This window comes from Urocitellus parryii, chromosome 2 (genome assembly GCF_045843805.1).
Source record: "Urocitellus parryii isolate mUroPar1 chromosome 2, mUroPar1.hap1, whole genome shotgun sequence".
Classification (NCBI taxonomy): Eukaryota; Metazoa; Chordata; class Mammalia; order Rodentia; family Sciuridae; genus Urocitellus; species Urocitellus parryii.
The window spans coordinates 84,058,382-84,072,287 of record NC_135532.1 but is presented as its reverse complement, the minus strand read 5'-3'; the positions used below and the strand labels follow the sequence as shown (position 1 = coordinate 84,072,287).

Sequence of the window (13,906 nt, the reverse complement as noted above, 5' to 3'; positions counted from 1 at the left end):
TAGAAACAATAATGTATAAATGTTATTAAAACAAAGAAGTGTGAAATGTGTTCACATTTACAACATATAACCAGCCTAGAGAGCATTGTGATCGCTCATGTAACTCAAGAGGTTGAGCTAATCCATTAAACCTCATGTTAGGCAAACCCAGAAAGTCATTAATGCTATTTTGACCTGGTATTTCTAAAGATATCACTAATACTTAGCTGAGGTGGCTAGGCCTTTGAGATAACCCATGAAAACTAAATGCTACTTTTGCTTCTTAAATGAAAAAAGTATTAAAAGCTGTCAGTTGGTTAAAACACAAGAAAAAAAATCACAATATAGCAAAAGATTCCTGCTTCAAAGACTTTGTTCAACAGTAGTTAAGTCCTTCATTGGGTAAATGAAGACCATTCTCTATGTGGTTACCTTTTCAATGATCTCGTAACACTCTTCTAATCGCTGAGCTCTGTCTTTCAATATGATGCTTGCTTCCTTATAGACTTCCAGCCACTCCGCATAATCATCCTCTGAGAGATCAGCATAGGCCACACAGAGAGTCCGCAAGCCTGCAAAACAGCTGCTGGTGAAGACCTCGAGAAGGGTCTTTTATCTGCTAGGGGACATCATGTGACTTCCTTTTACATAAGCATGCCCTCCCAAATAAAAGAAACCAGCTTCTTTTACAACCAATCAAATTTAAAAATCTGCACATCTTCAAAGAGAAATTTAAAAACTACCTTATTATACTGTAATGCAAACCATCTATTCTATAAGTTTGAGTGCATAAGAAGTAATAAGAATGAATTATCCACAGCACAGGGACACAGGAGCTGTATATGATCCATGTTCCAGAGGCAGGAATCAGCAAGCAAAGAGGCAGGAAATTGGCTAAAATAACTATCCTAGGTTGCAGTATGTGTGTTGGTTATAGAATCATTGCAAACTCTGTGCCAGGTGTGGGGCATAGGTCTATAAGCCCAGAGGGGAGGCTGAGGCAGGAGAATTGCAAGTTCCAGGCCAGTCTCAGCTGTTAAGGTCTGTAAATAAGTCAAAAATAACACCTGGTATTTTGCCAGAGAAATGTTAGAGTTAGTAAACAAGTCTGGATGGTGCCTGGCAAAATGTCAGAGGGAGTGGTTTGAGAAGTAACAAAAGTGAGCCATTAAGTGTGGAGATTCCTTATTGGTTGATTGATGTATCTAGTTTATGCTAATTAAGATAAGCTGTGCAAAATGTATAAATAGCTCTGTTGCCCTACAATAAACGGCTCTTATTCCTGCTGTATCAACGTACACAAGTTATTCATCACCCCACCCCCCCACCCCCCCGGTTATTTTGCTGCAGCCGGCCTGCCGCACTCAGCAACTTAGCAAGACCCTGTCTCATCTCAAAATTAAAAAAAAAAAAAAAGTTTTCAGTGAATTATTTCATGAAGTTGTGGATAAGCCAGTGCCATAAGTATAAGAAGAGGACAGAGAAAGAAACACATGAGTTTTCCTCAAAAGGGACTAACTACAAGACCATCCTACAGGTGAGTTAGCCCGTGTCTCCTGCTGTACTGCTAGTTACGAGTTGGCAGAGAATTGAATTTGGACTTTGCCACTTATTTGGTTGCTGCCATAGGCACAGAATGTGGAGATGAGAGGGCAGGGGTAGGCACCTGAAGAATCTCCTCCTGTAAAGCAACCCAAGTACTGCTCAAAAAAAAGACATCTGTTTGGAATATGACTGCTTATCCAAACATCAGCCACGAATGCTTTAGAGTACTGCTTCATTGGAAAAAAATAAAAAATAACATTTCCAAATTTTGCTTACCTTCTGTGGCAAAATATTCCAGATGGCATAATGTTTCTTCCATGTATTCTGAGTCTTCTGAAAGTCTTTCAAAAATGACATTATCCTATAAAATAGGAAAACATTCATTGTGACTGGCAAACTCTTGTTCAGGAAGTCTTTCAGTCAACATGCTAAATATGGCTGGGTTTTATTAGTGTTTATATAATGTGCACAAAAATACTTGAGTGGGCAAGTAAGAATAAAGTTCTTGGCCGGGCTTGGGCATGAGCTTTGGAGGAAAATGTTGGGTAAGGATGTGTCCAAAAAAACCAAAATCTGTTATGCATCTTCAAAGTCAAACAAAAATACATTATGGAGGACCCTAGGAGCCAGGAGACTAATCAAGGATATAAGAGTACCTACTTTTACACACATCTGCAAAACTCACATCCTAAAGTATATATAGATTAAGATCCCAAAGTCTTGAGACTGGAAGTATTTTGAATTTGGGATTTTGGAATGTTTGTGTATACATGAGATATCTCAGGGAAGAGACCCAACTCTAAAGATGAAATTTACTTATGTCCACACACACACACACCTTACGCATACAGCCTGAAGGTAATGGTATACAGTACTTTTACTGTGCCTGTGTTTTGTCTGTGATTCATGATATGAGGTCAGGTGTGGTATTTTCCACTTGTCATATCAGTGCTCAAAAAGTTTTAGGTATTAGAGTATTTCGATTCAGGGTTTTCAGATGAGGGACGCTCAGCCTGTAATACCTTTAAAAAATGGAAACGATTCTCAGCCTGTTACCCAAGTACAACCTTGCTTGCTGACAAAACAGATGCTCCTAACCAGGGAAAGCACAACCCACAAAGCACCAAACCCAGTTCTGAGAAACACGTGGTTGGACATAGCTCATCTGTCCTGAATACCATAATAATCCATCAACTATGTTATTCATTGCATATAATCTCAGCATGCATTATTTTAAAGCTAGTTTGGTTTGGGGAGTGTTTTGGAAGAATTAAATTCTATAAAAAGAAAATGAATCTTTGCAGCATTTTCATATTTACACTATTGTGTATTTATACCTTCCTCCCTGCCAACTCATATTGATCAAGAACTTGCTGGGGTACTAAGAATACAACAGCAAAAAATAAACAAAGTTTAAAAAGAATATCATATAGCCAGGGACATGCCCTGTAATATCAGTGACTTAGAAGGATGAGGCAGGAAGATTGAAAGTTCAGTCAACCTCATGTAATTTAGTGAGACCCTGTCTCAAAATAAATAAATAAATAAAAAGGGCTAGAGGTATATTGGTAGAGCACCCTGGGTTCAATCTCCAGTAACTCCCCACAACCAAAATGAATATTTTGTAAGGACATAGCCTCAAAGACCTTAACTTAAATTGCTGCTCTATAAAAGCAGAATTCTTTTATGGTTCCAGATATAATGCCTTCAGAAGTACCATGCATTACTCATCCTTAAAGAGCTCTAGTTACAGTGTACTTAAATAAAAATCACCTTTGCCCCACAGTTGGTAAAAAAATAAAATAAAAATAAAAAATTTTCAACAGACCACTAATCCTAGTATAGGATCATATTCTCAGCATAGTTTTTAAAAAATAAGCATAACAATTCTTTCCCACAACCCACAAGACCACCATTTATCAGGGTGTAGTTTTACAAATAAAACTCAAAAGCAATAACATCTTTCCTTAAAGATAACACCTTTGAGTCTGGTTACTGGAAGAGAGACAGGACAAAAAAATCTGATCTATGAACCTGACCAAAAGGAACAATAAAAATGTGGCCAGATATGGACACTGCCCCTGTACCCACATAGCACTCTATGATAAATAAAAAATAAAATACAGTGGTTAAGAAGACTAGCTGCTAGAAAACCCATATATAACAGAGTACTTGAAGATTCTCACAGATCACACAAATGATATTCAGAGAATCACAAAATGATGGTGGTGAAACTGGAATTGAATGTTTGCATGGTACACTCATTGAGTTGCTATTTCTGAAACCAACTACTGCTAAAAGCAAGCTTTTCACTTGCCATTTTTGCAACATCTCCTTGAAGCATATTTGCTTTAGCAACCTTTTACTACTCTGTCAAGTTCTTTACCTAAAAGAGTTTTTCAACTCTGGGCAAGCAATCAAGAAATCAGGGGGAGAGTAGTGAGAAGCCACAACTAACTAAGTGGCCACCAGGTATGCACTATCTGAGGCCCTTACCAGCAATACTTACAGCCCCTTTACAGTAGAGTCGAAGCTGTCCTGATGGGGTTCGGACGATTACAGACATTCTTTTTCTGTCACTGTTAAGAATTTAAAAAAAAAAAAAGATTGTCATTGTCCTGTTTTATAGGACCTATGTCCTATGACTGAACACCAATCAAAACAAAAGCTGGCAGCCCTAAAATTGACCAAGCTCCATTTTTCCATGCCTTTTTCCTCAAAATAGGACTTGCATTATAGATCTCTTGCTCTTTTCATTTAAATCTCATGGATGTAAACCTATTTCCTGTCATGCCGAGAAAATTCACTAGCACTGCCATTTGAAGGAGAGGTAGAAAAGGAGAATTTGATCGAGGATCCTGTGCATCTAACTGTCTCTGGCAATACTCTCTAAAAGTATTCTTTTTCTACTTTACAGTTCAAAAATATCAAGTAAGCCTACTAAATAGCCAAGTGGAAGGTTCAATATAGATCAACTTAATTCAAAAGCTTCTCAATGTGCCTTCTTTTTAAGAGAAATGCAAAGAAATTACAAATTTATAGAATGCTCCTGATTTGACACTACAGTACCCTTTCCCTCCCTTCTTCTCACTGAAGCCTGGATACTTCCCTACACATCTCTCATCTCATGATCCATCCCCACTCACTTAACTTCAATACTTCCATTGCCTAAATTCCTCTCCTTTCTTCTCTCTACCCACCCTGGCAGTCTTGCCTCATCTCCCACTAACCCTCTCATAACCTACCAGGCTCCAAGCCCACAAGACTCACCACACTCACCTTCCTGTACAGTCTGGTCCAAGCCCTTGCTAACACTCCATCCCTCTGAAATACACCCCAACTGGGCCCCAGATACCCATTTCTGCAGCCTTTCCACTTGGTGATTCCCACTGGAATCTAAGCTCCAAAAAATTGGGACTTTATCTCCACAGTCTCTTTCTGACCTAGATCTATATTCTCTCACAGCTACTTACAAGTTGAGCACTGTTGGCAAAGTTATCGAATTTGTGTTTAAGTTTCTCAATATATAAAGCAGATTACCACCAGTTACTCCAAAGGAGTATTACACAATTAAGTGGCATCAGGAAAAAGATGAGTCCATTAAAAAGAAACAGAACCACAAGTATAACCACAAATGATCTGTTTCCTCTTTCTCCCCTGTAGTCTCTCGTAAATAGATCCTCATGTCTCCTTCCCTATCTACCTGTTTTCATCTAACCCTCTTTTCTCTTGTCTTACTATTAACTGCTGGGCTTAGCTAACGCAACCACAAAGCTTTACCATTACCAACGAGAAACTTCCAGGGGCACAAAAATGTCTAGAGAGACTTCCTGTACATCCCCAAACTCCACACACACATCTACGTGAACTACAACTATCATGAGCCATCCTTCATCTCTCCCATTGCATATTCAACATCTGACCCACCAGTATTCAAGCCAGACATCCTAAAACTAAAGACTAGGCCTGGAAAATATTTTCTATAAAAAAAAATCAAACTTTATCCAATAGCTTATAAAGAAAACAGGGCAAATAATTTGTAAATCATTTACCAAAGATCATTGAAAAACCCATCAATTTCAAGAACAGGAAAAGAAACTTTTGAGATTAGCAACAAAACCTTGCTCTTGTATTGACAGTTAAATATTAAAAAGTGAGAAAGAAACAAACATTAAGATATGGCTACTAAATTGACCAAACTATATTGTTGTATTGTGTGCACATATGAATATGTAGTAATGAAGCCCTCTATTATGTACAATTATAATGCGCCAATTTTAAAAAGATGTGGTTTCTCATAACAAACTATGAATGTTCCAGGTGAACAAAAGAATCCACAAAATATTCCTATGTCTTAAAGAAGCTACCCTGGGGAGGAAAGTTTTGGAATATGTACAGAAGAATGGTCCTGCCTGGACCAGGCCTCTGATGGGATGAACTGATCTGATCTGATCTGTCACCATTTGTCAGTTTCTGAGCTCTCTGGAGGAGTACTGGAGTGAAACAAGAGGTATGACCTCATGGGACCTGGGCAACGCCAATGAAAATAACACTCTCTTCACTTGCTCCAAACACGCAGACATGTCTGCAGCTGCTGGTGCAAGAATACCAGGCTCGGGAAAGCTAAAGAAAAAGGAGGACATGGAAGCATTTCTTTTGGATAAAAATAAAGCAAAAAAAAATAAAGCAAAAAAAAAAAAAAAGCTTCATTTTCTTTAATGAAACTCACAGATTCCATGAGGAAGAGGGTTCATGGAGGTATATTTGCCACATCAAAGAGTTAAAATAGCATACCATACAATCATGCAAACGTAGATGAGGTTGTCAAATATATATATAAAGTATTTTATTTCACGTGTATGAAAGACAGACATACCTGGAAAATTCTAGGACATGAAGGATTTCAAATGTCTTTTCCTCTCCCATCTACAGGAAAAAAAAAAAAGGGCTCTTAACTGCAAAGTATTAAAATCTCAAAGAAATTGTCCCCCAATCTCTCTCTCTCTCTCTCTCTCTCTCACACACACACACACACACACACACACACACACACTCTCCTATCCTCTAGCCCTGCAAAAGCCTTTGCAATCTGCACTGTTTTCTCTGAAATCTGGCAGAGTCATAGCTCCCTCTTCTGGTAAGAAGCTTCATTATCCTGCAGTTCACGGGCTTCACAGTGGGCTTGGTGCAGCCACTTCTAAGTCATGAAGATAAAAGACAAGCTGCACAGCACCTTGGGGCCAGTTTTGAATTCAGGATTTTACACATTTATAAAAATCTGTGCCCAGATCATTTACCATAACATCCGCAGCATGGTCTGAGATAGCATCCTATCAGACAACACATCTGTTCTGTGCTACAAAATGTATGACTAATACTGAGTCGTGAAGACCCTAAATAAGCTCATGTCAGTTCTGAATAGGTTTTGCTGCCAAACAACTATTTCCAAAAATTAGGAAAATATGGCATTATGTAAAAATGTGGATGTGTAACCGATGTGATTCTGCAATCTGTATTTGGGGTAAAAATGGGAGTTCATAACCCACTTGAATCTAATGTATGAAATGTGATATGTCAAGAGCTTTGTAATGTTGTGAACAACCAATAAAAAAAATTAGGAAAAACTTTAAAATTTCAATGTTCTTAGATTTAAGCCTGCAGATAAGGGGTTATTAGTGTGTACCTGGTTTTAGGGAATTAATCAAACACCCTTTTCCTTTCTTCTTCTTCTTTTTTTTTTTTTTTTTTTTTTTTTGGTACTAGTGATTGAACAACCCAGGGGCACTTTACCACTGAGCCACATCCCCAGCCATTTCTTATGTTTTATTTAGCGACAGGATCTTGCTGACTTGCTTAGGGCCTCACTAAGTTGCTAAGGCTGGCTTTGAACTTGGGATCCTCCTGCCTCAGCCTCCCAAGCCACTGGGATTATAGGCATGTGCCACCACACCCAGCTCAAATAGCCTTTTTCCTTTGGATTCTTTCAAGTTAGAATTCACAATTTTTCCATCTAAAAAAGGGCAGATTTTGTGACTGCCATTTTCAATTTTTTCATCTAATCTTCTATTCCCCCAACACATCACAGTAGGAACAGTGTGGCCTTTGGAGTCCGACAGATGTAAGTTTGAACCCAGTTTCTGCCACCAAGTGAGTGAATTTCTTGTGAATAATGGCAACACTCTTTTCTTAGGCTTGAGGGAAATGGTCAATGAAGTAACATACAAATTTCCATGTCCATGACTAAGTAATCGCCATCTTCCTACCACAATTCTCAGCCTGTCTTGCTATCTCCTAAAATGTTCTAATTACCTCCTTAATCTAACCTTCATTAGTCTTCACTCACCCCTCTAAATCCACACTTCCCCGACCCCTCGACCTGTCCCAGTGCTCTCAGATCCCTATTCTCAAAGGCACCCTCTGCCACTATCCTGTCTCCCTGCCAGGAACTGCCTCCTCTGCACCACTGTTAACACCAACCACTGCCACATGCCACCCATGTGCTCAGCTGTCACAGTGATGATCAGCAAGGACATGTTGTGTAAATACCTGGTGGCTAACTGGAGAATTTGTGGCTCACAAATATCTCAGAACTAATGGTTGAATAGAATTTTTTAGATGATTATTGTTTATAAGACCTAACTAATCAGGCAGTCTCTTTATTCCCAGAAATACAACCTTAGTCTGACATATATATATATGAATATGCCACAGTGAATCTGAACATCATGTGCATCCACAAGACTGGGGTCCTAATTAGAACAAGATATCCTCCATGTTTGTATAAATATATCAAAATAGACTCTACTGTCATGTATAACTAAAAAGAACATGAGGAAAAAAACTGAGTAAAATAACAAAGGATGCCAGGTGGGGTGGCACACTCCTGTAATCCCAGTGGTTCAGAAGGCTGAGGCGAAAGGATTGCAAGTTCAAGGCCAGCCTAAACAACCTAGTGAGGCCCTGAGTAAGACCCTGTCTCAAAATAAAAAGTTAAAAAGGGCTGGGGATATGGCTCAGTGGTTAAGCACCCCTAGGTTCAATCCTCTGTACCAAAAATTAAAATAATAATAATAATAACAATAACAAAGGAATACCAACACAGCATCTATAATAACCATGCCTCAGGCTCTCTACTGCCCATGCTTATCTGGCACTGTGACACAGGCAGAAGCAGCTGTTCTACCTGCATTCCCATTCCCACTCACCCTTCCCATGTCCCTCCACCACATCATATCCTGTTTTCTCAATGCAGAAAGAAACATGAAAGAGTCCCCATACAACAGAAAATACTACAATTACGGTTAAAAGTTCTCTCAAACTGAAGGGAAAGACCTTGGTTAATTTTAAGTTACTGTAAAGGAAATTCTGTATTCAATCAGTACTTCACTTTTAATGACTGCATATTTCTGTAAACTAAATTCCCTCTGTGGATTAAAAGAAAAAAAAATAAAAATAAACATGATCTGATCTCTATATTCCAAAAGAAACCGAAGCTGCTCCCCAAAGAGGCACTTTGTATAAGGTAGGGTATTTTGTAGATTTTTATATTTTAGAAGTAAAAGAGACAAATGAACTACTGCCAACTCAGGAACAATATCAACTTATTATATTATTTGGAAGTGAACTTCAAGTGCATTAAGGCAGTCTTGGGACTTAAGGATGCATTAAGCCAAAATCTATAACAATCCATGAGATTTCCCCCAAATTGAGGGATGGGCAGAAGCGAGGGAAGGCAGTGACATCCAGAGAGTAGCACAGCCCTTCTCTCTGGTCATCACTAACGTTGCTAGCACCTCGCCAGTCCCAACCATCATTTTTATCTGTTGCTCACCCAGAGTGTTCATACCTGATCTTATTCTTGATAAATGTCAAACATCCCTAATTCCAAAATCCAAAGGGCTCCAAAATTGAAAATGTTTTTAGCACCAATATGACATCACCCATGGAAAATTCCACACCTGACCTCATGTGACAGGTTGCAGTCAAAACACAGGTGTCATACAAAAGTACCTCGGGCTGTGTGAATAAGGTCTATATGAAACATAAATTTCAAGTTCAGATTTGGGTTCCATTTCAAATTATCATGATATGCAAATATTCCAAAACCTGAAACATCCAAAATCCAAAACACTAGGGTCCCAAGCATTTTGGAAAAGGGATACTCAACTTGTAAAAAGCTTTTCCTATTGCTAAATTTCCCTCTGCAACCCACAGGAAAGAAAATTCAAATCAGAAAAAATACATAGACCCCTTGACTTCAGGGAATAGTCCTATAGATAGGAGAGATGTTAACCTCTAACTCGCAGCCCTCACAGGTATGGAGAGGGGAGCCCAGTGGACTCAGGACTCCACTGTGCAAGAACCCTCAGGCCCTGGGGCTACAGAGAAGTGCAAAGTCTGCCTCAAGGACAGCCAGGCCTTGAAGTTATTTTCCCAACTTCTAGAAAACAGAAAAAACGGACTTGAGAAGTTCTTTCCTGCCAACAATTTCAAAATAATTCATGAAAGACTTCTCGAGAAGAAGAGGGGGAAATTACTGCAATACAAAATAAAGGGGATAAGCAAATACAATCACATAACCACTTCAGTGTTTCAACTGAGCATTTCAAGTCCAATTTTTCATCAAAATAAAAACAGACACTTAGCCATGAGATTCACCACAGACATACTATTTCAAGTAGACAATCTTAAAAACAGTGAACTGGAACGTGCACAGGTATGTCCCTTACCGCTTCTATGATGACTGAGTATGGGGTTCTGGCTGTGAAGACAAAGCCCAGCTTCTTAGCTCCTTTCACCAAAGCAGCTTCATCTGTCAACAAGAAGTCAGTGAAATACTGACTAATCCTTCATGATAGAATTCTGGGAAGTACCATTTTTCAAATTACCCACCGTGGTGAGGGAGGCCTGGTGTTACCTGCATGGTAGTAAAGGATTCAGAATAGGAGCAGTGACTCTTGCTACCACCAGGGACCTGAAATGGGCACTTCCGTAGGATGGGAAGATGTGGACTTAAAGCCAGTTCACCAGAAGAGTGATTTGCACTCCTGCTTTTCTTGGTTAGGATCAAGTCCTCTCTAATGGACATAACTAATATTTCCACTGACTAAACATCTCCTCTGAGCAAAGTCGTGTTTTAGTTGTAGTTCTGTGGGATTCAGAGCACCCATAAGGGGCAAAGAGTAACTGCTCCAATATATACCTTCCTCAGTAGTTGGAAAATCCACAAGGAAGGGAAGATGAGCAAAAAAAAAAAAAACCCATCCCTGTTCTCTCTTGAGAGTTTTGTCCAGTTCCATAACTTTTACTAGGAAATACAAGATGGCCCTGATCCTCCCTGGCACTTACAGTGACATGGCCATCAGGAGAGCTCAGCACCCGCTCTCTTGAGTTGTGACACCTGTAGTCATGATAATAGTCATGATTGGAAAATGTTGAAGAGGCCAGAGCTAAACAGCAGGGTCTCTATGGGCCAGCTCCATCACCACATCTGTTACAGATAATTGCAAACACCCATCTCGAGGACAGGGGCCAGCAGGGCACATCCACCCAGAGCACTCACCTGGGGAAGAGGCCTGATAGATGATTTCATCTCCGTCCTTCTCAGGAACGACAGTGTGGCAAACAGCCAGCAGGGTGAGGAACTCCTGTATAACAGGGGCTGTGGGCTTCAAACAGGAGGCCAAGTTAGCCTGTCAGTTATAGTACTGCTACCATAGGCTGCAGCTGGATGCATGTCACTGCTGCTTCAAATCCAGTAATGATTCCCTTCTCCCTTTAGCACAGGGTCCAGATACTAAGCTGAACCCCAGGCCCCCTGGGACCTGACACCTGTTCCCCATTTAGTCCACCTCCTGCCACTGTCATCTGATGTCCTTGAGTTCTTCACACAAGGCACATCCCCTCCGAGTGTCCCACTGCCACAGCCCTCCACCTGCTTTCAGGAGGTTCCTCTGTCCACCCACCCCTCAGGCTTCGGGCAGCAGTCACTTCTCTCAGTGTCTCCGAGTCTCTCGAGTGCCAGCCCCTGTCATCAGAAGAGAACCAAGGCAGCCTAGCTGCTCCTGCGAGTCCCAGGGCCCCAGTCCCACTCAATCTCACACTTCCCATGCCGCTCATGGGCTTCTCCCCACTTGCGTTAAGGTCCCGGGACAAGTGGGGCTGTCCTCTCGGCCTTCCTCACAGAAGTGTGCCCAGGAAAGGAAAGTCACTCCCAATACACATGGAACCACCCAAACAAGTGCATTCCTTGTCTTTCCACCCTGCTGTGCTGGCATCTGTCCTACAGTGTGTCTGATCTTGGTTTGCGTAGGTGTGTGGCGATGGTGTTGGGGATGGAACCCAAGGCCCGCATGTCTGATCTTTTAACTACATGATTTCAACACTTATAGGGCAGTGCATCCTTCACTCATTAAAAAATCAATTTCTCTCATCCTCCTTGAGAAGAAAAAAAATGTAAGTTAAATTGGGATTGCACACATTAATAATCACAAGGAAAATGATACCTTAAGAGTCTTTCCCATCTAAGAATACATTATGTACTCCTACTCATTAAAAGCATCTAAAATCCTCTAAAACAGGACCTGGCATGTATCTTATTAAATTTTTGGTCTACTCAAAAAATACTTGAGTGACTACTGTATACAAAGCATTGTTTTCAATAAAGTCAGAATGGGGGATGGATTTGAACAGGGCAACTGTACTAAGCACCAACAGACAAACCCCAAAACAAATTTAATCTCAGTAACTGAGCTGTGGTTGGTTGCAGGACGTCTCCTATAGCCAATTAATTAATTAAACTGTAACCAGCCAAGTTGCATCTATCTGGTTGATTAAGCTTAGCCAATTCACTTGTTTTTGATGATACACTTCTATTTTTGTATAAGTGCTGTCAGATCACAGTGGTAGGTGGATTTCTCAGAACCTCTGGTTCTGGGTGCTGCCTGACTCCGGAGTCACTCATTTGCTTTGTTGTGCCATATTTCCTCTGCTTGAATGGACACTACTAAATTTCACTGGTATAAGGAATTTTCCTTTTAATATCCATTTAAGGCATTTCATATTATGAATGGAATCTGACTTCCCTATATTTTTACAGTAGTTTATTATTGAGATGTAAATAAACACATTGCTTTTAGTAAATTAATTTGATCTCCAATTGTAACTGAGTTCTTACTAGTTGAGTTTTAGTTTACTCTCCGGGATTTCAAGGCAAACAATTTTATCATCCACAAATCACACAATTTCCCTTTTCCTACCAACACATTCACCTGCTCAGTTTCCCCACTGTCGGCATGAGCTAGCATTTCAAGAATGATGTTCAAAGGCAGTGGTTAGGTAACAAGCTTCCATTAACTGAGGTTATTTTCATGCCCAGGTCTTCAAGTGCGACCCTTTTAATTTATAGGCCACTGGCTATACATCTGAGATAGGTTTGTTTTTACATTTAAGCTGCTTCCTTGTTTTTCATGGAGGTTGGTTTTTTAAGTCATAAATGGATGATGACTGCCACAAAAAAAAATGTTTTTCATTTCTTCTCTGACCTTTTATTATAACTTAAGGGCAAGTTTGTGGAAGGAAATCACAACTATTCACATTGCTGCTGCTTATCAGCCTACATGAAAAGAAAATTCACATTAAATTATAGTTGAGGGAAGTCAGATAAGTGAGATTAGATAATTTACAAATCCCTTAAGGCCAACACTGCAAAAAATGATAAGAAATTTCTCCCAAAAGCACTTCAATTTGAGAAATAGACTTCAAGATTGTCTCCCCACATCTGAGACTCATCCAGCGCTGCACACAACCTTGTCCCACAAAGAGAAAAAGGGGATCACTGACTTACTAGCAAATAAATAAGCCTAATAGTGAAATACTTTCTGAGTTTTATCAAGATGAGTCTTGGGCTACAGGTGTAGCTCAGTGGTAGGGCACTTGCCTATCGCACTTGACACCCCAGCACTACAGCATTAATAATAATCCTAACAACAACAAATTGAGTTTCTACCTTGAGTGATGTGCCATGCAAAATTCATGAAGATTTTCACAAAACAAAAAATCCTGAGACAAAATTAGTGTACCTTTACTTTTCTACCTAACCTAGTATTCCACAATGAATTAAAGAGACAAAATCAATCTGAAGTCTATAGAAAAAATGTCTGTAAAGTATTTCAGACAAGTGCTCCATGTTTAAAAATAAAGATTTTTTTCCTGTAACTTACACAAAGAAAATTTTTTTTTATAACTTTGAAGAATTAGTGGTTTATTACAAATATCCACGTATGCATGCATATATACGTACACTTATTTATTTATTTATCTAAAGTTAAGGGTTTCCATTGTGATGAAATACACGTGTAAATACCATTTTAAGTGTGCATTC

General features: G+C 39.6%; 1 protein-coding gene across 2 annotated transcripts in view; it reads right to left on the bottom strand.

Annotated features, from left to right (window-relative positions):
• The window catches only part of LOC113199601 (phospholipid-transporting ATPase IB), a 630,500-nt gene that overhangs the window by 409,593 nt on the left and 207,001 nt on the right, over positions 1-13,906 (bottom strand). For both annotated transcript variants that reach the window (XM_077793137.1, XM_077793139.1), the window contains exons 17-22: positions 11,087-11,192; positions 10,254-10,336; positions 6,401-6,450; positions 4,034-4,103; positions 1,801-1,885; positions 412-551 (exon numbers count right to left, since the gene is read on the bottom strand). In XM_077793137.1, the coding sequence (XP_077649263.1) occupies positions 412-551; positions 1,801-1,885; positions 4,034-4,103; positions 6,401-6,450; positions 10,254-10,336; positions 11,087-11,192 (534 nt within the window). The remainder of the gene's footprint in view (positions 1-411; positions 552-1,800; positions 1,886-4,033; positions 4,104-6,400; positions 6,451-10,253; positions 10,337-11,086; positions 11,193-13,906) is intronic.